The sequence below is a fragment of the Solea senegalensis genome, linkage group LG15 (genome assembly GCF_019176455.1).
Source record: "Solea senegalensis isolate Sse05_10M linkage group LG15, IFAPA_SoseM_1, whole genome shotgun sequence".
Taxonomy (NCBI): domain Eukaryota; kingdom Metazoa; phylum Chordata; class Actinopteri; order Pleuronectiformes; family Soleidae; genus Solea; species Solea senegalensis.
Window position 1 is genome coordinate 8,568,200 of NC_058035.1, and position 24,229 is coordinate 8,592,428.

Consider the following 24,229-nt stretch of genomic DNA (forward strand, 5'->3'; position numbering starts at 1 on the left):
TTTCCCTTCCCACAGCTCTCCAACAGACACCAAAAAGGCCTCAGTTATATAAAGCAGCATTTTTTTTTTTCCCTTTCTGTGTCTCCGCAGGAAAAGAAGAGTACGTCGCAACCTTCAAAGGATCCGAGTTCTTCTGCTACGACTTGTCCTTGAACCCAATACAAAGCAGCAGTGATGAAATCACATTGTCATTCAAAACCCTACAGAGGAACGGACTGATGCTGCACACGGGCAAATCAGCTGATTACGTCAACCTGGCGCTGAAAAATGGGGCTGTATCACTCGTCATTAATTTGGGGTCTGGAGCCTTTGAAGCTCTTGTGGAGCCAGTCAATGGGAAATTTAATGACAATGATTGGCATGATGTCAAAGTAACAAGGAATCTACGTCAGGTAACAGTACAGAGGATGATGCTGAGACTCGATAAACCAATCGGAACGAATCCACTTTAAGTCATTGCCATCATACAATATATTATTTTCCTTTTCCAGACATTGTAATTGGATTGCCAAATCGGATCATCGTGGTTTTGGTGGAGATAAAACGCAATCGCAAATGAACAGGAACATCTAGACATGAATCAAGAACTCTATGAAGTTACAGATTGTGCTTTTAAGACAGCATTTAGCAGAGTATTACATTTATTTGTAGTTAACGTGTTTTTATACAATGTAGGCACACCAAAGGATCTCCAATTTCCCCTGTTTTTTAGTTAGGTTTAAATGTTAGTGCAGTGTGCGTTGGTTTAGTTTTCTTATTTCTGACCACAGGTAAATGTAGTTTTGCTGCACATGTAGCGATATTAGAAGAGTTTATAATATGTCTTATAAGTCTAGCTTGGTTATATACTATAGTTGTACAGATACAGTTTGTAAAGCTCCACAACAGCAACAGATCTATAGGCTCTAATGAGTGCTCTCCACTGCCTTGAGGACACACTTCTACATGAATAACTCTTGAGAGAATATGTTGTGACAGTCTGACCAGGTCAGACAGCATGAGCCTTCTTACAAGTTAGACTCACCATTCCATTTAACAGCTTGTGCCACTTTCGTTACTCAGCATCAGAGGATGGTCCCTTCCAGCCACCCTAATGATTTCGCCATCCCCCCCTGGCAATACCACTCTTAAGTGGGGGACGAGACATGGTATCAACAGCATTGGTTTATGTCTGACTCAGCCAGAGCGGAGGAATCAGAAGGGAAGGTGTAAAGCGGAGCCTTTGGCCATGTCCAAACACGTCCACCTGAAACAACAGTTTGTCCTGGCTATAAATAAAGCAGTGTAGAACAAAGCAGCGTTACATTTCAAACAGATTAACTACTATGCATTTACACAAAGCAAAAATATTCTTGATGGGTCATAGTGTAGCTGCCTCTCAGCAAATGGCTGAGAACCCCTGGACATTACACCAGTTCCCATCAACTGTCAGTGATAACCAAGCCTGTCTTTTGTTGGGAGTTGGCTAACGTTTGCCACCCCAGTAATACAACCATTTTTACCATTTCCATGAACACTAAGTACACATTTTATGACTTATTGGTGGTTAGGTCATCTTTTACATTAGGACATGAGGTTTCCTCTGGTGCTCAAGGCCGTATGTTGCCACATTGTCATGTCAATGATGTGGTCCTATAGGATATAATCTCTAGGTCTTTAGTGGAAAAAAAACAAAGCTAGCTAAGCACTGCCAACCAAACTAACCAAAGCAAAAACATGTGCATGGTGGCGGTTGTTTTACAGAACAGATGAAGAGAGCTGGGATCAAAGCATTGTCAGGGATAGGCTTAAGTTTAGCAAGTGCAGGCTTTGATGATGAGAGGATGTCAAGATGCATATAAATGATCAGCTTTATATAAGATTTTTTTGCCCCGCATGTGCACAGATTACATTAGACTGTTTTGAACTTATCTGACGGTATCAAACTAAATGTACGCTGTTTAAAATGGACAAATACATTGTTAAAATGACATCTCTAGATTTGTTCCTGCTCATTTGGTGGGAAAGGTTTTTTCTCCACTTCACCACCAAAGCTGCTTCTTTTGCATAATCAGCAAATTGATTATTGGCAAAACCCGAGGACCAAGCCAGGCTGAACATTCACTGCATTCAAATTGTGAAAGATATCCATAGATATTGAATGCATGCACTGTGGGGGAATCGAAAATGACCATCCTCCTCATTTTGTGTCAGGGTCTCCTTTGCTTTCTTTCATTGCAGTAAAGTGATCCTAAAGTTCATCAATAAGACCAAACGGAGGTACAGTATTGTATGAACACCGGGAAGTCTGATTCACTGGATTGGTCTCAACCCTAAAACCAAGAACAAAGGAACGCAAATATCGATACCAGTAAAATAAATAAATAAATAAAGCTTTAAAATGGTCTGAAACGTAGGACTGTTATAAAAGGGTCAACTGATGTGCTTTAGGCATTCTTTCTTACGAACCATTTGATGTCTGTCAATCATGAACTTTTGTCAGGACTGAGGTTAGGGGTTCGTCTGCTGTTCACATTCATAACATGGTGCAAAAACACCATGAGGAGCTTAGGGTGTCGCTGGTTGAGCTCTGATACTTCTTTTGGAGCGTTCTTGTTATTTCCTTGGTCTGCTTTCTTTCTTGTTAAACTTATTTTGCCCTTTTTACCTCTATGTTACTAACATGCTTTGGAAACTAACTAACATCATTCATGGAATGTACCATTCTACTAACCAGTATGGTTTTTGCCGTTTAACAATGTACTAACAGTATTGACCATCATATATTATTTGAGTAACAATCGTTATTCTGTTCACAGTTTTTAATTTCCTTTCTCCCCCCTTTTCCACAAAGCACTCAGGCATTGGACACGCTATGGTAAACAAACTACATTGTTCGGTAGATATCATTCTAATTGTTTCTTAGTTTGGGTTTGCCGTGTGTTTCTTTTCTTTCTTTTTTTACTGTAGACGTCATTTACAAAAAAAGGGAAATTGCGGTTGGTACTCTTCTGCTTACTTTTCAAGTCCTTTTTTAATTTCTCGGTTCATTCATTGGTTTCACCCTCTTTATTTCAACTTGTTTCCTGTCCAATTCTGTTTGATCCACCCTTTTTAGGAGCATCATTTCGAGCCTTTTGCATCAAGCTGTGGTTAATAATGAGGACCCTCTTCTGTCCGGCTGGCCTGATGCTCTTTGGCTCAGCCAGTTGTATCCCCAATCACTTTGCATGGCACGCACTTTGACTACGCACTCACGCCGCCCATTTTGTCGACACTACTGTGACAGTTGATCAGTGTTTGTCTTTGTTGCTTCTCGTGGTTTTTTTTTTGTGTGATTTGCATGCACCTGACAATGTGATGTCAAAATAGTGAATCTGTGTCCCAATCTGGAATTTGGGACTTTTTTTCTTTTTGTGTGCCTGTGAACAAAAAGAAATTACAAACGCATGCGTGGTATTTTTCGTTTAAATACCCTTTGTCATTGTCCTTTACTGAACAATGACTGCTTTTCATGGCATGTGCTCCCTCTCTAACCTAGTGGCATGTTCTGGTTTCTTTTGTAGAACTGCTGGACATACTAATATGGAAAAAAACAAATGTTAAACTAACCTGAATAACATTCTACTAACACCATTTTTGTGTCTGCTAAAGTATTTTTAAGTTGCAGTATAGGAAATACTAACACTGTAGTATGGGCACTTGACTAACTCTAAATAGAACAGCATTTCCGACTAATCAAACTGGACAAAATAACATTTACAAACAAGAAAAAAGACAATGAAAACAGACATGAAAATGGGTTTGAAAATGATTGAGAACAGACAACAAAAAGGAAAAGGCAATCATATTGTGGTGCATAGGCTACTCGAGTATAGCATGTCCTTTCCCTGTGCTTTGTTGTCTAGGTAACAATATCCGTGGATGGGATTCTGACCACCACAGGATATACGCAAGAAGACTACACCATGCTAGGCTCTGATGACTTTTTCTATGTTGGAGGGAGTCCTAGTACAGCTGACCTGCCTGGATCTCCAGTTAGCAACAACTTCATGGGCTGCCTCAAAGAGGTAAACAACGCTTCTGCGTGCACTCTGAGGCTGGTGGGTGTACAGGATACGGCTGATGTGGCTTCACCTCGAGACATCTAAAGAGGCCCTCCTGCCCACGCGCTGACCCCGTCTCACTCTTTACACTTTGCTCGAGTTTGTTTCACCTCCTTCGCCTCGTACGCTTTACTTGCGACTGCCCCCGCAGTTCGCCGACCATGTTACAAACGCATGCACACACGGATATGCAAGCTGTAATATGTCGCCACACTTGCTGAGATTTGAGTCGGAGCGGATTTTTATCAGCGGCTTTTTTTTACAGCTCTGTTAAGCACACTGAGTCATGAATAATGAGCCAATTGACTCACATTTTACTGTTCCTCTAGTGGTGTGTATGATTGTTACCTATCTAATAGGCACCATTATTACTATAATGTTTGATCCTTCTCTGTAGTAGTATGTAATATAGTAGAAAACCGCACACAAGATGTGTTATACGTGACTATTTTAACATGCTGTCTGTGCCGTCACAAGATATATTGATTTTTTGCTCACTTTGTATTTTAGTTGTTCGTGGTGTAATGGGTCCTTTGGATCGTGACTTGCAGTATGTCATTTGTCACTCAGACCTTTACTCATGTGCTGTAGGACTAGAGGATTAAATACTGTGTATAGCCTGCTTTTCATCCCTAGAGAGGAGGCAGAGGAAGGGGTAATTTCTCCAACCGCCGATTCATATGTTATACCTTTCACTTTGACGCGGTATGGTCATTTTTTTTCACATGGTTTAAAGCGTTCACCTCAGGAACCACCGGAGATACAGAAAGATCCATTATTTTTTTTCAATTTCTTAAATCGGTTTACTGCTTTCCCCCGTTCTTCTCCCTTTTCGTTTCCTTCTCGTGGCTCCTCTCGCCTGTTTTGTGTTCTACATTTTGTCTCTCACCTCAAGCACGGGCTTTTCGTCCTCAGTGAACCTCTGCACGATGTCTGAGACAGCTCTGCTTAATGAGCAGGCAGGGTGTGGACCACATGTCCACACGCCATGTACAGCTCATTAGAGGTCTGGTTATAAAGGAGTCTGTCTGAGTTAACTAAGTGTCTCTGAGGTGCTGCAGGAATGAGACTGGAGGACCCTGTGGATAGACGTCCACCCTACTGAGCTGCCTTTGCTGCTCTAGATCCTAAAACGTATTGAATTGCTCCAAAAAATATAAATATTATGCAAAGCTGTTAATGTTTTTCAGGCAATGGTGAAAGACATCATTTGTTTTATTTTCTCATGGATCATTTAATGTCCCCTATTTAGTTTAGCTGAAATGGTGCAGTGATATTAATGCAAAACCATAAAAAAAAGCCACACTCATATAAAATATCTGTTATTATCTTTGCGGCTTTTAATTTATTTCTGGCATTTTGAGTGCATCAACAAACTCACTGCTGCGCATAATCCTGTCTGTTGAATTGAATTGTTGACTTGTCTCAGGTCAGCTTATGCGTATGCGACGGTAACATAGCAGCAGTGCTTTTAACAGCATGTACCACGGGTTCTGATTGACGATGTCTTCCCAAGCGGCTTGTTGCAGTCTGTGTGCAGATTCCAGTCTGACTTGCCACGCCCGTCTGTTGCTTCTGATGACAAACCAAACGCTGGTGCAGTAATAGCTCAGCTGTCACAGTCCTGCTTGATGACAAATTAGTGCAGCATTACTAGTGCAGCGCCAGTCGTGTCTCAGGCCGACTCCTTTGACTCTAAAAGGTGCCCTTTGTCTTAACTATAAAGAATTGATTTGTGTTTAGTGGCTTTATCGCTATCCAGCAGGTCGAGCTATCGCCATTTAGTCCCTTAAAGATTCTATGTTTGTATTCATCTATGTCTGTGTCGGATTAGAGAACATATACATATACAATAATGATTAGAACAAAAGACACAATCAGTCACAAAGCATTCACAGAACATTAGGCCCTAGGTTACCTGGTTCTGACACACAACTCTGAGCTCCATTTACCTGAACAGTTAGACGCAGTAGATCTGACTCAGTGATAAACATAATATGCCATGCAAACGCAATCCCACCGGAGGTGTCCCCCTTTTTTCAGGTGAACGCTCAGCATCACAGCGACTACAGAACATGACCGCAGTTTGCCACAGCTGTAACTCATTTGACGGTGAAAGCGATACAGATTTTCCATTGCATTCCTTTACATTGTGCAAATACATATACGGTACATGTATGCAATAGCCATCTTATCGACCAATTTATTAGTGGTGGAGTAATGTCTTGTGTCCCCTCTCCTCTGCTTGGCAACTATTGACACCTTTGAGATGTTCAAATTATTTGCGTTTTGCGACTTCATCTGCCAATTATATTAAAAACACCTCTAATATGTGTGGAGCAGTGGCAGGGTAATTTAAAATGTCATGACTATATGGTGATTTCATGGAGGAAAAAAAAAAATGCTGACACTCCACCAAAATGTTAATTACTTTCTCATATGGAAATTGGATGGAATGAGAAAAAGGGACCTTTGTCATCACAGCTGCACTTACACAAGATACTTCTTCACTGCAGTGATTGGATGATGAGGGTATGGCTGTCTCTAATTTTCTGTAAGATTGCAGCCTGTACTGTGTAGCAGTCATGCTGATCATCCCCGCCAGCTCCACACACATACTGTAGAGCCACAGCACTTGGCATCCCAAAGGTCAGAGCACTTCAGTTTAGACTGTAGACCGGGGGACTCAGAGTGGCGGCCCGGGGGCCACATGTGGCCCTCCAATCGATTTCATGTGGCCCTCCAAACAATATCAAGTTGTAATAAGTCATTTCTATATGTTCTTATTTTTAAATGAATAGATTAATTTTGCATCATAGATATGTTTTTTTTTTTTATTGTTACATATTAAAACAACCACTTAATATTTTGAAATTATCCAATCCAACTTTATTTGTAAAGCACTTCAAAACAAACACGTGGACCAAAGTGCTGTACAGAATAATGGATAAAAGACAGAAGAAGTAAAAGAAGTAAATATACATAAAAAAAAAAGGAATTAATACGGCATATTGATGACATGAGCTCATAACGTCCACCGCAACTGTTGCTTTTCCTACTTGACTGGCCCCCGACTGACCAGACAAGACCGTCAGTTGCCCACAGGTCATTTGAGTTTGAGACCCCTGCTGTAGACCATGTCTCTTTTTTAATCATTTTCCATGAATATGAATATGAATATTATTTTTCCATCGTCACCGTCATCACATTTTCCGTTCGTTTAGGGCCTTGCCATGCAAAAAACTTAGTGTATGAATCAGAACCTTCAAAATGTGCTTTGTTTTAGGGCAATCCGATGAAATTGACATGAGTTATAGTTAAAAAAAAAAATATACTACCCACTAGCCACACAGCAAGCTTCCACCCAGACAGCCGCCAGCATCATCTGCCACTGTTCTGTATGTGTTCAGTGCTGCTTGCAGTCCTAGTTTTTAATATGCATTTAATCTGCGTCGGTCTTAATCTGCAGTCAAGACAGCAGTTTACCTCACGTACCTTCCTTCGAGATGCTACCTGATGGAATAGTCTTATAGTCACTATTGTTCAAATTCAGACTGTGTTCTTCTTCTTTATTCGGCTTCTCGCTTGAGGGGCGGCCACGGCCAATTCAGACTGTCTCTGGCTTGAGAAAAAGCTGTATCACCCAGCAAATACTGAAAGTACAGTATCTTTTGTGAAGAGACGGAAGTTTGGAAAAAACATTCTTTATGACAAATAAAATTCTAAGTCTGCTCAGTACTGCACTCCAGCATTACTCCGTGTCTAGCTATACAATGAATGAAATCAAATGTGGTGCCACTTCCTGGATGCCGCACAAACCCTGCCTTCCCTGAGGGGGTGTCCTGCCACATAAGAATACTATATATAAGTTTTCCAATATAGTTTAGACTCTGGAAAAAGAAGTAGTTGGCTGTTTGTAGGTGAGATTCCACTGTGAATATGACATTATTTACTTCATCTTTTTTCTCTTCCAGGTTGTGTACAAAAATAATGATGTGAGACTTGAGTTGTCGAGGCTGGCGAGGCAGGGCGATCCCAAGATGAAGGTCCATGGCACAGTGGCCTTTAAGTGTGAGAATGTGGCCACTCTGGACCCCATCACATTTGAGACTCCAGAGTCCTTTATAATCCTCAACAAGTGGAATGCGAAGAAGACGGGCTCCATCTCCTTTGACTTCCGCACCACAGAGCCCAATGGCCTTCTCCTCTTCAGCCATGGCAAGCCCAAGCAGCAGCCCAAGGACTCCAAGAGTCCCCATACTCTCAAGGTGGACTTCTTTGCCATCGAGATGCTGGATGGACATCTGTACCTGCTGCTCGACATGGGCTCGGGAACCACGAAAACCAAGGCAGTCAATAAAAAAGTGAATGATGGCGAGTGGTATCATGTGGACTTCCAGCGAGATGGCAGATCAGGTACTTGTCAACACCCTTATCATATACAATCTTTAGATTTTGAAGATGTTATGACTCTGGTGGTCTTGAGAGAAAATGTGCTAAGTAAACACAAGTAAATAGACAAAAGTAAGACAGAACTCATCACCAATTTGACAGCAAAACTGTATGTATGTCTTTATTTCCATGGGGACAATGTATTCATAAATATGGGCAGGTTTGTTGAAATCTATGTATCGTAGAATATATATATGTATATCTATATATATAGATATACATACATATATACATATATATGTGTAGATATATACATACAGTATATATGTATAGAATACTATACAACATTCAACAGAATACTAGAGTCAGACCTCTGCTGTGCACCATGCAGATAAATTATTAATCTCCAACGAAAAACACTACTGTGGTGCCACACTTACATTTCATGTGATAGCAATACAGGTTGGTACTACATTGCCAGTGAAAAGTAGATTATCATGATAGACTTCATTTCTATCCGTTTTATATACACTACCAGTCAAACGTTTGGACACACCTTTCCATTTACTTGAATGAGGAAGTTTGTGTGTCCAAAACTTAGTGTTTATGTATGTGTTTGAGATGCTAATTCCCTTATTAAAGACAGATGTGCCTGAGTATGATTCTAGAATTTAGACACACATTTGCCACAGAATCACTCGTCTCCTGTGGTGTCCTTTATGCCACGGTTATCTCTGCTCTGGTCCCTGTTGATTTGCTTATCTAAGCAGCAATTTGTTAGTTTATGCTTAGAGCCAAGGCCTTGCAATGTCATGCTGCAAATTGGATATACCCCTTGACCATGTTTCCCACTCTATCTCAAGAAGTGGAAATTAGATTAACTGTTTCATTACCCCCAAAGCAATAGAGAGTATGAGTCGAAATTGAGCTATGTATACTATTATAACAATAGCAGAGTCCATTCACAGTTTTCTCCCTCTTCTTTTGTTTAGTATAATTATAGTAAGTCAGCTCTCACAAAATAATATAAAGCACTCTCTAGCTAGGGTTGACTTCTCAATTAACATAAATCTACATTTACTAAGAGACCAAACTACGAGTAACACAGTGTTGCTAAATTATATTCTCCTCATTCTTTGTCAGGTTCTCTTCTCAATCATCCACAAAGACATACCTTTCCTACCCATAATATACACACACATGCTCATCAGCATACACAGACACAGGCTATCAAATGTCTTTTTTTGTCAGTCGACCTCTCTCTACTCACTGTTCTCTCTGTCTACCCTCCCTAAGTTTCCATGGAAACAGGAGGTGGTCTCTCCCAGGACTGAGAGAGTTACTGTGCAGTTCTGTGCTGAGCTGTGCACTAATGACATTTCAGAATAACTTTTCTCCCTTTTCCTAAAGTGTAAGGCATCAACACTTATGTACTGGCGTGTAAAGGGGACTTAAGAAAGGTCTCGGCAGTTTGATGACGTTATATTTCAAAAGGCTAACACAGTGACACTGTGCTTCAATTACAGCTCTCTTTTTTAAATGTAACCGTTTTTGACATTATATATCCTTGCTCCCCCTGTAGATTTAAACTAATTAAATTTTAAATTAAAATGCAGTGCTACTACACCTAAGATCTTGCACCTCAAGGTACCCATTAACTACACAAGGCACAACTGCAACTTAAATGGAAGCAATGGAGGTTTTTTTTTCTACATAATAGACACTTGATTGCTCTTCCCATGGGATACATGTAACTCCAATGGAGTAATATAAAGACATTCACGCACTACATCTCTAAAAGGTAAGTCGCTGCAGACTCTGATGCACAAAGAAAATTTGATTCTTTCAAGACGAATGACCACATATTTTCAAAATGTTAGTGAAGTGTGTGATATGACAATTTAAAAAAAGGTTTTAAAGTTCACTTGTCATCGGGCCCGACTTCTGTTGCCTATTATGCCTATGTGATCTTTTGTTACGAGATTCAAAAATGGTCATGAACCAAATGATAAGCACTGCTTTTTAAATGTCTTACCAATACACACAACCGAGTACATGGCTCAAAACAAAGTGCAACACAACAACCAGTCATAATAATGTGCAGTCGGGTCCCTCATGTGTAGCACTTTCTGCAGCCGTGACAATGGCGGATAATTATCCCTGCCCTATTTAGGTTAGACGGATGCTCATGCAGGAAACGAGCCTGCAAATGGTCTCGCTCTCAGACGGCATCTTCTAACCTCAATGCATTAGAGTCACTAAGAGACACTCTGCTTTTAAGTAAGGGCTTCTGCACGAGGAGTGCCGTGGGTCACTCATCAGGGACATTGCTCTGTTGTAGCCCCACTTCCTGCCCGGCCACTCACCCCACTACTTCAGCGCACATGAACACACGTGCAGCTCACGAACAGAAATGCATGCGTGTGCACTCACACATCAACAGCACAGCCCACTCACAAGCTTTTCTCCCCACAGAGAATCTAATCACATAGAGAGATTTGGCCGTATCACCCTAACTGGATTGTAGTAATCCCCTGTCTAACATGTTTTGGGGATGTGTGAGCGGGGTTAGGGGACATCATGCCAAGTTGAGCTTGGCTGCTGATGCAGAAAGCGTGAGTGAGATCTGAGCTGTCATTTGGACCCCTGCCTTCAGGTTTGATGATGTAGTGCCACTCGTGTCAGCCCACAGAGAGAGTGCTTTAAAGTTGGCTGTAATGCTGATCATCGTTTTTTTTTTTTTTTCACATTTATTGTCTGCATCATCATTTTTATCAACTCTCCTTTAGTGTAAATCCTGCATTTGCTTGTCAAGATATTGTTTGCTGCTGTGATTCCTCGTCCGCTGTCTTATCTGTCATCCTATGCTCCTCCCTCATCTTCTTTCCAGACATCTTTATCTCCATGTTCTCATCTTGCTCTGCGTCCATCTCCTCCTCTTTTATGTTTAGTAGCATGCAGGGACACATCCCCTTTCCCTTTTGGCTATGTCTAATGTTTCAAACACAGGCAGTCCTTCAGTGTGTGTGTATGTGTGCTAGATTTCCCAATGCTACAAGCCTGCATGGTGAAGGCAGATGTCCCCATGGGATTGTTTAGTGCCTTCTGACTTAACATAGCTTGAATGTGTTTACACACTTCCTTACATGACTTTGACAAGTAAGCGGAGCACTCTAAGCAGATGCCTGCGAGACACTGACACCCTTCTCTTATCGTATGCTTATATCAATTTGGACATGCTTGTAGACTAAGGCACTCTTGATTGCTATTTACAGCTGATATAAGATTTAAGTATGCAGTAGATCCCTTCTGAAGCATTTATTTTCTAAATGTATGTAAATAAGCTAGAAATTAAAGCTTCTACCTGACACTAGACTATCAACAGCTTTTTTTCATTTAAAGGAGACCGGAGTGTAGATATTTCCATCACAAATCACGCTGACCATAATTCTTCAGCCAGGTACCTGCAAGAAAGTTCCCGTGCTAATGAGTTTGATGTAGTGAGCTCGTTAGCTGTAACCTGAAGGGAGCTGTTCTGGCTGCATGACGGGTGGCCCTTGCCAAGTGTGCAAAGCTTGGAAGTCACAACAGCTGTGGCTGGAGAGAGAGCAGGGGCAGTGGGTGGCGGCAGGGAAGTGCTAGAACAGATGCCTGGGGCCAAGACTTCAAGAAAGGAGCTGGAACACGTTAGTGGGACCAGGTTAATCATTGTGCACCAGGGCCTTAGCTGTCTTTCTCAAGCACATTTTCTAGATGGCCAACTCACCTTGGCAATAGACACATACAGTGCATAGCGATGATATCCTTGGTCATAGACTGATTTCAGTGTCTTTAATTTTGTGTCAGCCTCTCTTTGGTTGAAAAGACCATAAAAAAGCGGAAAGACACAAGGAAACTGATATTGTTGCACTGAGAAATGTGCTTATTATCGTTCATAATTAACTGTGATATGTACATCCATGCATGCTAATGGTAGCTGTAATGAAATGTGAAAGTACCCATTTAATGTCTAATGTGTCTCAGTGTGAGGCAGCCCAGCTGAAAAGTCATGTGTGGTTTAGGGCTTGTTTCTCCAACATGAACACTTAGACTTGAAAAGTAACTTTAAAAAGCTCCTCTCCAACACTCTACATACTAGAGTTAGAACTCTTTAGCTTGAGACAATCACTCTTAATATCTGCCATGGCATACATTTGCCACTCAAAATGCAAATTATTACTTTGATACAATTTTATTTTGTGCATCCTTAGGCAGCCACATCTTTGCCTCTCTCCCAAGGCCTGTGCACGCACAGCATGGTATATAGATTACTGGATGAGGATGCAGGCAGTGGGTGCAGCCACCATTAATTAAAGATCCACAGTGGCTCTTGCACTGAGAGTAACAGATCCATATACAAATTAATCACCTGGACTGAGTCCCACAGTACGGCTTTCCTTTTTCCACAGCTTTACAGTCCAGTCATGTCCGCTGTTGTTTACCGTGCTCCAGATCGAGAATTAAACCTGAATGAGAGCGATAAATCATGGTGGGGAAACACACAAACTCTTATTGCAGGTTTATGTGTTAGAGAGGCAAACAGAAGGGGAGATGGGGTGAAAAAACTGCCTGCAGTCCGTTAATCAAGTTCAAAAAGATGGCTGCGATGTAATTTTTTTTTGTTGTTGTTGTTATTGTTTTGTTTGGTTGGCTGAAACGATAGGGGGGGCAGTGATTTTTCTTTCCCCATCCTTTTTATGACCACTGCTTTATAGATAAAGGAGATTTATGATGGGAAATCCAAGGAAAATGGAGAGGATACTCTTAGGGATTCCAGATTAGGCTACTAATAGACTAGCTGTCCTATGATTAATGTGTCCTATCAACAGTCATCAGTCATTCTAAATGAAGAAAATGACGATCCTGTCCAGATGGATAACACTAATTAGGCTAATTTCTTCATCATGCCGTTTTAAAATAGGTCTTGTCTGCTTGTTTGTGTTTCTGTGGGTCAGATAGTGTCTTTCGGCATTGATGAGTGTCTGCTCGGTGACTGGCATGTAGCTTTTCAGAAATAGGAAAGATACACTTTTCCCATTGTGTATCATTTATTTAGGTACCATCTCTATCAACACCCTCCGTACGGCCTACACTGCCCCTGGAGAAAGTGAGATTCTGGACCTGGATGATAGTCTGTACCTCGGGGGTCTACCGGAAAACAAAATGGGGTTGGTGTTCCCCACTGAGGTGTGGACAGCACTGCTCAACTATGGCTACGTGGGCTGCATTCGGGATCTATTCATTGACGGACAGAGCAAGGATGTCCGACGCCTCGCCGAGATCCAGAAGGCTGCCGGGGTGAAGCCCTCGTGCACTAAGGAGCCTCCCAAACAGTGTTTGAGCAACCCCTGTCAAAACAATGGTGTCTGTAGAGAAGGCTGGAACCGCTACGTGTGCGATTGCTCTGGAACTGGATACCTGGGACGCTCCTGTGAAAGAGGTAGGACATTTGTTTTTGTCTCATTGTGTCCACCCTGCTCTTTGAAATCATGCTGTTATCGTCTCGTGGGCATAACCTGGAATTGTGCGCGTGTCTGACAAGTGTTTGACAATGCTGCACATTGACACACTCCCACCTCATTGTGCATTGTCCTCTGAGGTGGGCATGTGATCACATGACTGCAAGTGTAACTGACATCATAGACAACCAAGAAGAAAACGGTTTTATTTACATCTTCTATTGATTTTGCCTGTAAGTGGGCTCCTTTTAAGTTCAGGGTCAGCACCATAACCACGCAAAGCCTGGAGGGGGCCTTTCTATCTATACTGCTGGTTTAATATCAGGAGCCCTCCTATATCAAACTGAAAGTAAAGACAGAGAGGTGGTGTGCGTGTGTGGAGACTGACAGCCAGAGAGCCACAGACAGGATGAGTCAGGGTAAGTTAAGTGTTGACTGGCTGATGTGAGACCATGTTGAGTGGCAGGTGACTGATGCCCCACTGAGGTGTTCTTGGTCACGTCCACTCCACACACTTGCCTGTAAATTGGCTGTCTCCTGCTAACCATTTGGCTCATCAGACCACTCGCTCATGACCAGACCTGGTGCAGAATACTTATCCCTCTCACCTCCAGTGAAGAGAAATTGGAAAAGTGTGTGTCACACTGTGAATTCTTACCGCTCCATGTCTTAGCTGGCATGTACCCGACTCTGCCGTAGTTTATTACAAGGGAAGCAGTTTTTTATTAGTGTGCATACTAAAGTAAAAATAACACCATCTTCCCGTAAATCCTCAGCAGAGTTCCATACTGGTAGACCTAAAACATACTGCTTTATGCAGCTGTGTATTTGCTTGTCTATAGTAAGAGCTGCATTTGCTTGACGGTACCCCAGAGAACCCCATTGCACTTGCTGTATTTTGTAGCCATAAGAGGCAGTCAAAAGGACATCGCTTCGCTTAGGAAGGCAAAACTCTGTGAAAAGCCGCTTTTTTTGCCTGTTCAGCAGCAGCGTGTTGGCCTGGTGACCAGAGGATTGTCCGCTGACTCCTTTGATTGAAATCTACACTGATTAAGACAACAACCAGCTGTGTGAGGGGCACTGCAGACCTTTCAGACCTATTTTATCGAGTTGAATGAATAAATATGTTGAATGTATAGTACACTCATTTAAAATGGCTCAATTAATGTCTGTCTGTCTGTCTGTCTATCTGTCTATCTATCTATCTATCTATCTATCTATCTATCTATCTAAGCAGTCAACATACTGTATGTATAATCAAAGCAAAAAACAGAACCCGAGCTTGTGATGCTGTGATCACAGTTTGATGCGTCTGCAGGAACTACAGCCAGAACAGGTTCATACGAAAAACATTAGCTGGAAAATAACACATACTCTGCACTTGCACGCATTTATGTGTTTCACACTGTAAAATAAAGTTGCTCAATTACGCTTGAATGTCTAATCGCACTTCAATGCCCATACAACCAATACTACACTGTATATAGGCCACCACCCTGTGTCACCATGTTTTTACAGCAGCCCAAATGGACAAATCAGCCAATAGCGTGTGTTTTGAAAATGAGGAAATTAGTGCTCCACCCACTTAAACAAGATGCATAAACCAAGGGAGAAAAAGAAGGAGAGGATTGAAAGAGTGTGAGATTTAAAAAAGGGAGAGAGATGTTTATAAATGTTTACGTCCTGTTTCGTGTGTGAAGGCTTCAATAGTTCTCTGATGCACTCAGGTAAGGCAGGGGTGAGTGGAGGATTCCTCCCTCCGGCACAATCTGCAGTCTCACCGTGAGATGTCGCTAATTCTTACACACTGAACCCTCGACACGAAAAGACCACATGAAAGTGGAAAATCTAATCTCCTCCATCTCTGATGGATGTGTTCGACTTGGCTCCGCATTGCCCTCATTTTTTTTCGCATGTACATTTTCACTCGAGCTAATGAGTTGACGGAAACTGGGGCATAGTACACGAGGGAGGTGCAGTGGGCAAGGGACACAGATCGTTTCACTTCGGGGAGATAATAACCTATCCAGTGTTTTTTCTTGAACCAAACAAACACTCTGATATAAAAACCTGCATCCGTGCATTTCGAGTAGCTTGCACTGTGTGTGTTGCAGAGCTCTCATCCGCTATGACCTTCTCTCCTCTCCCTCTTAACACTCCAGGATCTTCTTGCATCTTGGCTCCTCCATCCAATTTTTTGTTTTTGTTTTTTTTCTGGCTGTCTCTGCTCTGTATATGAGACTGGCAAGAGTGTGAGTGGGAGCAGTGGTATGGAGGATGGGTCCCGGTGTGCTGCCAGCTGTTTTGATGGCTCCAGATTGCCTCTGCACTGGTAGGATGAAGCAGGCAACAGCAGGCTGAGGAGCTGTCAAAAGAATTACCCCAGCTCTCACTTATCTGTGCATGGTGTACCACCCTGTGGCAAAATATAGCTACTGCATATGGCAAAGGAGGAGGAGGACAAGAGGGGAAGGAACAGGAGGTGGGGTTTCGGAAGAGAATCATGGAGCTATTTGCCCTATTTTGAAAGATTTTAATTAAGCAGATTAAAGCAATTTCCCCCCCTTGCACTGCAAACGCCTTCCCCTTTATTGTTCCTCTAGTAGCTAAGTAGCTCAAATATTAGTCTTGCATTGTGAGAGGAAGGCAGCCTCCCAGATGGTGTAGTAGGTGTGTTGGAGACCATGCATAAATTCCCTAATGAGATATGAGAGTGTGAATATCAGCACTGACATTTATTTCACATGGACAGTGACTGCATGTATCTGTGATTAATAACACTGATACTAAAGATCAATAGATCAAAACATCAACACTATAATTCACGTAATATTTCTTGATAATATTGCCAGTTTGACAACAGCTGTGGCACGTTTCAAAGCACAGACCACCATAATAAAGCATGCTGTGCTACAGCATTATGTAAATGAGTGTAACTGTGGAAAAATGGTTTCTTTGAGGACATTTATTGCTTTTCAGACCATGAATCCATTTGCCATTGGTCCAAAGCGAAAGCCAAGAGGTGCAGAATATTATTGCATAATTGTGGAATGCCCTTACAGGGAAATAATTGCTGTGTTTTCGCGGTAAAAATGCAATTTTAGCCACGTCCTTTCTCAGCACTGTGTGTGTGTTAGTCACCATTCACCACACTTGAATATAGTCACACAATGGGGGACAACTGGTTGTTTCATGGCCCTCGGAAACGCACACAGATGCACCAAACATTCGTTGACAGACATTGGAAAAAGTGTCTCTGTTCTTCTTCCTAAGAGTTAAGAACAAGAAGGCAAATAAATTGTTTTATGATATTTGGCAACAGACTGTGTTCATGCTGTGAAATGAGGGTTTTAGTTTTCTGTTTACTCTGTGTCTCGGAGAAAGACTGTAATAGCACAGCAATGACTAAATAAAAGACTGAACATTACCGTGTAAAACATTGAATTAAATTGTTATTGTGTCAGTGGGTTGACAAGCCTAATTTGCACACGTTCAATTTTTCCCATCTTGGCTGCCGTATGTGTCCCTCACAGTCTTTGCTGTCTTTCATAATTGTAATGACAGTGTTGTATGGTCACAGAGAAGCAGATGGGGACATGGTCCAGGATGCTGTTTCATTCTGAATGAAAGTGAAAGAACTGTTCCCCCCCATTTCTAAAAAAAAAATCCGCTCAGATGCCAGGGCTTTTTTTTTTCTCACACATTTAATAGCCAGTGACTCTATTTCTTGGCTTGTGTATTGTAAGATGTTAAAAGGAGGTTGTGGTAAAGAAGACATGGGCAGCTTTGAATTATTTATTATATCTCTGAGCCATTTCTTCCTGTTTATTGTCATTGTTGAACATACATATTCCAAAGGCCTTTTTCTCAGTTGTCTTCTGGGATATTTTGAATTGGACTGGGCCTGGTGCCCTGACACTGTGGGACATCACAATGCTGTGACACACGGCTGACAGCTCTCCCCTCCCTGTGAGCCTGTAAGCTTGGGGAAGAATAGAGGAAGAGCTTTGTGCCGGTATGCCATTACTCCCTCTTGTTAGTAGCACAGCCTCTTATTTGTTAACCCCCCCACCCTCATTTTTACCAAGGTTACATATTCTGACTCTATAAGACAGGAAAAGGATGCTTGCTTTGGTTTGGTATGCTCCATCTCTCCTCTGACAGGTACTCACTTTGCATTAGGTAATGACTCCCTCACTTGCCACTTCTCCATTTTCTCACATCTCTCTGCAATGTTTGTGTCAATCACGACATGTTTGGATGTCTCACATCGTTTTAAGAGAGTCAGCATCTTGGATGGACTGCAATAATTACTCCAGTTGTGATTCATTTTACACATTCAGGCTGAAAAGCTTATTCATGTGAGTGTAATGTTCCGTTTGTAGTCGAGCTGTAGTAGAAGGTCACATCACACCTCTTTCTTCTCACCTCCACGCTGAGGAGATGCGTGCTTTTCATAATAGCAGTCAATTGACCCCCACTATGTTTGTGGTTTATTTATTTCAGTGATTATAGAAGATAAACGCGGTGGGGTGTAAATAATGTCCATGAATTCCCAGAATAGACACGTCATCATGCAGTCACCAGTGATCCGTTCGGTTTTTCTTCCTTTTGTGTCCTTTTACCTTTTATAATGGATCCTGTTTCAGACAGGCATTTTAAAAGCAGTGGGGTTTGGGCTGGAGCGGGAATTCTATACAGTGCAGCACTCAGGCCTGTCACTCACGGTTTAGCAGTAATGATTTTCATGTCCCGTCTTCCCAGGGTAAACATACACTTGAGCGACAGACCCGAATACTGTTTGTACGTATAGTTATACATAGAGAATGAGATAATTACCGCTTGGAAATGCTCTCGTTCAGTTTAGGCTAATGCTAATATTACAGCGACAAACATTTTTCAACTATTAGAGGAGTTTGAACAGGCTTATTTTCCTGCGTCTGCTAACAGTTTCCTGATGCCGCTCTTTGCTTTCGCTGCCCTGGCAGGAAGCAGTTTAGCAGTGAGAACTCATTTGTCACACGCCCCTGTCATCTGCAGCACAGACCCCAGGAGGGCGTGGAGAAATTGGATTTGGGTGAGGAATGTGAGGGAGTCATCCCGGGGGGGGGATGGATGCGACATTGGCCCTGTGTGATGAGGAAGTGGTGATGAGGTGGTGTGTGTGTACACTGGTAGCCCATCAGCCCCACCGCTCTCCATCTCCCGTTTCCCCTTCTATCTGTTTCAGCTCTGCAGCTGCAGTAATGGCTTTGTTATTGGGTTTCAGTTTAGTTACACCACCGGAAATGCTGTTACAACTCTCTGCCAGCGTTAAGCAATCTCCACAGCGTTTTCTCCAGACGGCTGCTTAATGCTTTGAGTAAATGCAGTCACCCTTAGCAAAAGCTCAATATTCAAGGTCCTCAGACTGTTACAAGTCACTTTTTTTTTTCTTCCCTCGGTCAATACCAATTTGGCCTATTTTATTTTGCCACTTTTATAGAGCAGATGAGAAAATGTTGGATGCTGGGGCTTATTTCATTTTTATAGTCATAAAATGAAGTCAGCACCAGCATCCAACATTTAAGCAATTATGATCATATTAGTTCCTCTCCATGAATCATCTTATTGTCGTTATGTGTTTATTAAATGTCCATATTCCAATACCGAATGTATCCTAATGTAGCTCATACATGAGTTTCTGCTGTATATCGAATCTGTGCACATGCCATGTAGACATTGCTCACACTTTTGCTTAAATGGCACATGCCCAGAAATGGAGACACCCCTTTTTGTGATGCGTTTGTAATTCTAGCAGCGTGGTTGTTGGATTCATTACAAACAAATCAAATATCCGAGCAGCACATCCGGAGTTCTATGAGACTGTAATTGCCTCTCTGTCTCTTTCAGCATCATTCTTTTTTTTCTTTTTTTTTTTTCCTTTTAATAATTTCTCAGTGAAATAGACTCAATGCTCACTATAAGGTTCTTCTGCGGTCAGTGTATTTTTCGAACAAAAAACACAAACTGCTCTCTCACTGCGTGTTCGGTGACCTCTGGATTGCAGGGCGGAATTTGAATACGCAATTACTCCACGTGTTTTCCTCTAATGTATTCCTTTATCAACAATGAAAGTTACAGCACTAAATAAAATATACGAGTATGACATCGTTTTACACTGAGCTGCCCCCTTGGTCACTCATTTACCATAAAACCTTGACACTCCATTTTATCACTTATGTTGTTTTCCCCCCTTTTTTTTTGTCTGTGTAGAGGCAACAATCCTCAGCTATGACGGCAGTAAGTTTATGAAGGTCCAGCTGCCAGTGGTGATGCACACTGAAGCTGAGGACGTCTCCCTGCGCTTCCGCTCCCAGCGAGCCTACGGCATCTTAATAGCCACCACGTCTCGGGACTCTGCCGACAGCCTACGTCTAGAACTGGAGAGCAGCCGGGTCCGCCTGACTGTCAATTTAGGTAACGTCTCAGACACACATACACACACACTGGTTGCTGCAGAAAGTTAGATGTCAAAAAAAATAAAATAAATTACGCTTGATAACTGTTTCAAATACACATGTCTCCCTCTCTCTCTCTCTCTCTGTCTCTCTCTGTTGCTCACACACTCACATGCACACTATTCATGCTTATGTGATACATTTACTGAATAGAAGGAGATGGTGTAAAGACTTTCAATGGCAAGAGTCTGCGGCTCTTCGCTCACTGCCAGTAGAGCACACAGTTGTCGTGGCCCAGCAGGGAATGCTCACTGTCCGATCAATCAGCTGACCTCAGATCAACATCCATACAGGTTTTATTGCTCTAAAGGGAGCTGTTATTCATAAGAGGAGGCTAATAATTGTGGAATCAGGCTGTGCTTAATGTTGCACCTCTTCTTTTTTGCACCACACTCATTTATGCACATTAAACCTGTGCACTTTGATCATCATTTTAAGAGTGGGTGCATGATGGCCCAGAAAATCAGCAAATAATATGTCTTGAATCAGCACTACCTACAGCTAAAACTGTAGTGTGTGTGTTTATTTGTGTTCAGTAAAGAATTCAATGATGCCCGTGAAAAGTTTGATTCGTCTCAAACTGCGAAAATGCTGCATAAATGATAATCGTCTGTTTCTCCTTTCCACTGGCTACACAGAAATGGGCTCTCTAAGAGGACAAGTTTAGCCATGCATACAGAGTAGACGGTCTGAGTCTGCCCTCAACCACAAGGAAGCACGTGTCCCACCTCGGTAGACAGCAGTGGCATGCACTTTGCATCTATAAAAAAAGTACCTTCTGATGAAAATAAATTTTTTTTTTTTTCTCTCACTACGTAGCCCCTGAAGCCTGTCTAGCTTCCTGTCCCTCCTTCAAAAAAAAAGCAGAGCATTCCCTGTCAGGGCAGAACTAGTGTTGGTCTCTGGCTGTTTGCGACCACTTTTCTGCTGTGGTTGACCACACACAACAGGCAGGGCCAAATGGTAAGGAAGCGAGGGATTTTGATCTGGGTCTCCTTTCTTAGAGCTCAACACAAGCCTTGAGAAACATAGCGGTAAAAAAAAAAATAATAATAACGATGGCACACTGCAGTGGCACTAGTATGTGGTAGAATACTAGTTTTTCATCACTTTAGCTGTAATGACGACTAGGCCATCATTAGCTGCTACTGGGAAAAAAGAAAAAAACAATATTGCTGCCTCTACTATATTCAGTAGTTAAAATATTTTAAGGTAGAATACTTCATTTCAAGTTCTAGTTTTTAGTTTAGCTCCCATTTTGTCACTCACCACTTCAGAAAAACTACAATATTTTCAAATATGATGTTAAAAACTGATGTATTAAGATGTAGTTTGTACGCATATTGTACCTGTCATTTACATCCTAGTTAATGGTAAATTCTTAGATCTTTAAGCTGGTCTTATCAGATCAGCAGTGTGAAACAGATAGATGTATTGATAGACAAACAAGGTGGAGAGAAACCCAAAGACCTCCCAGTTGGCTCTGTCTGACACTGACCAAAATCAGATGCTCTCCTATACCAAACAGAAGATCATGAACAGAAATCCCTAGTTCACTTTTTAAAATACTGTTTTGGCTTTCTGGAAAAAAATATAAACTCACACATATAAAGTCATATCACCAAACCTTTTAATCCCATGATTCCCTGCTTTGCTTCGCTGGTTCTTATATAAACTGTGTTTGCAGTGTTGTTACCGGCTCACTGGGACCATGCAGGAGAGCATCAGAGAATGGACAGTGTCTGTGTGTGTGTCCCCCAGAGGGGTGGACTGTATGCTTTAAATGATGTCTGCAGCTGTAACGTTGAAAGATGAATTTATCTCTCATCTATTCTTCCCCATCTAGATTGTATCAGGATTAACTGTACCTCCAGTAAGTTACTGTTCACCTTTTTTTTGTCCTTCTTCTTCTTCTTCTTCTTCGTCGTCTTTTAACTGTCACTGTTTCTGGACTTTCATGTTTTAGTATGCACTGTAGGCATATTTTATTATATAGCCAGGTTTACAGTTTCTCCTCCGCAGCCAGTTTACGACCGTAATATTCAAGTATCCTAAAGCTGTGGATTTCAATCAGTGCACTGAAAGTCTACTGTATCTGACTTGCACGTTACATTTTTACATACCAATTCAAGGAATTATGGGCATGTAAGAAACGCCTGGCAGTGTTGTGTGCATCAGTTGTCCGGGAGAATAATGAGCAGAAGGGAGGAGATGGAGGGAGGCTTGAATTAATGAATATGGCGGCGATTCTACACACTGAGTTGTTTCTAATTAATGAACCATTTCACTCACTGTGTTCAGGCTGATATAAAACGCATGATTTGGAAGTGCAGGCTTTTTAGACATGCACAATTCCCCTGTCACTCCCTCACTTAATTTTTTTTTCCCCCTCTCTCTTTCTACTCCACTTTATCACAGCGTTTGTAAAATGATGAGGCCGTTCGAGGCACAGAGGAAATACAGAGTGTGATTTTATTATTCTCATTAACCTGCCTCGCAGAGCAGAAAGAAAGGGATGAAGAGGGAGGGGGAGAGAATACATCTTGTTGTTGTATTCAGTGTGGGTAACTGAGCTTGTGTGTGTGTGTGTGTGTGCGCGCCAGAGTTTCAACAAAAAGGTTACATCGCAATATTTTGGGAGGTAAATATCCCTGGCATCTATTATTCAGGAGCGGTGATGAATTAATAATTACTTCTCTGCAGTCATAATACACCTGTTTTCTTCCCTGGTTAAATATTCTGAATTGACAGACGGTAAATAACAACACAAATTAGACAGATCAGTCTCTATATTAAAATACCTGTCTCACGCATTGTCCGTTAGGGTCAAGTAGTTTGCTGAAAAACCATGAGTTGTTTTTTTTTTTATCTATTGTATGCAGAGTCACTCACTATTTGAAGGTCAACGTCTCATAAGAGGCATAGACTTGTGCTACAAAAACAATCACACGAAACCTGTAGCAAGCCTTTCTTAACACCATTCTAAATGCTAAATAGCATTATTTGTGCATCTCGGGTTGCACTCTTTGTTTGTGTATGCAAATAAAAAGGCTTTAAGCTCCAAGTCTCCCCCCGTGGTATTTTAAAAGGTCATTCCTGGCTTATGAAGATTGTTTGAAGGCGCAATCTGTGCACGTGTACACCAGGTCTTACTGAGGTCTTACTGTGATTTTTCTTCTAATAATACACAATATGTCCCATGCTAATATAGTTTAAATCATAAAAAAACAAGCTCTCCGTCAGGGGCTGGTTGAAGTTTCACAAAATACACAATATTTAAAGATGGTTCAATAACTGCTTTAATTACTAGCTTCAGATAGTGTAAATAATCTGTATGTTAAAAGGCTTTCGGTAGCAATGCAAATGCCATACCCCATGAGTCTGTTTTTAAAAAATGAAATAACAGCCACATTTACTATTTATTGTTCTTTTTATAATTACATAGTGAATTATTGTGATTCAGTCTTCAATAAATCCAGACATCTTTTTGTCATAAGTAAATGTTTAATCTACTGTCTTGGAAGTGTGCTTTCTCACGTCGGAAGAGTTTTTTTTCCTCTAGGATTTTTCCGAGTTATTTTGTCCCCGTTAATTAACGTGTCTTGTCAGGCGCTGCAGCTCCGGTCAGCTTGGTGGATGAAGAATTCCAGTGCCGATTCAAAAAAACACATCACTGTCTATTAGGGACCCAGACTCCCTAGAGCTGCCCAGAGCTGTCTGAAGAAAACACTGCTGCTTCAACTTAAACGTCGTT

The 24,229-nt window shown here is 41.6% G+C and overlaps 1 protein-coding gene across 27 annotated transcripts in view; it reads left to right on the top strand.

Annotated features, from left to right (window-relative positions):
- The window catches only part of LOC122782306 (neurexin-1a), a 215,725-nt gene that overhangs the window by 72,704 nt on the left and 118,792 nt on the right, over nt 1–24,229 (top strand). For 17 of the 27 annotated variants that reach the window (XM_044046648.1, XM_044046618.1, XM_044046628.1 and 14 more), the window contains 7 exons: nt 91–392; nt 2,834–2,857; nt 3,888–4,049; nt 8,060–8,501; nt 13,573–13,956; nt 20,231–20,434; nt 22,322–22,348. In XM_044046648.1, the coding sequence (XP_043902583.1) occupies nt 91–392; nt 2,834–2,857; nt 3,888–4,049; nt 8,060–8,501; nt 13,573–13,956; nt 20,231–20,434; nt 22,322–22,348 (1,545 nt within the window). The other 10 variants (XM_044046625.1, XM_044046636.1, XM_044046622.1 and 7 more) reach the window with 4 other exon arrangements.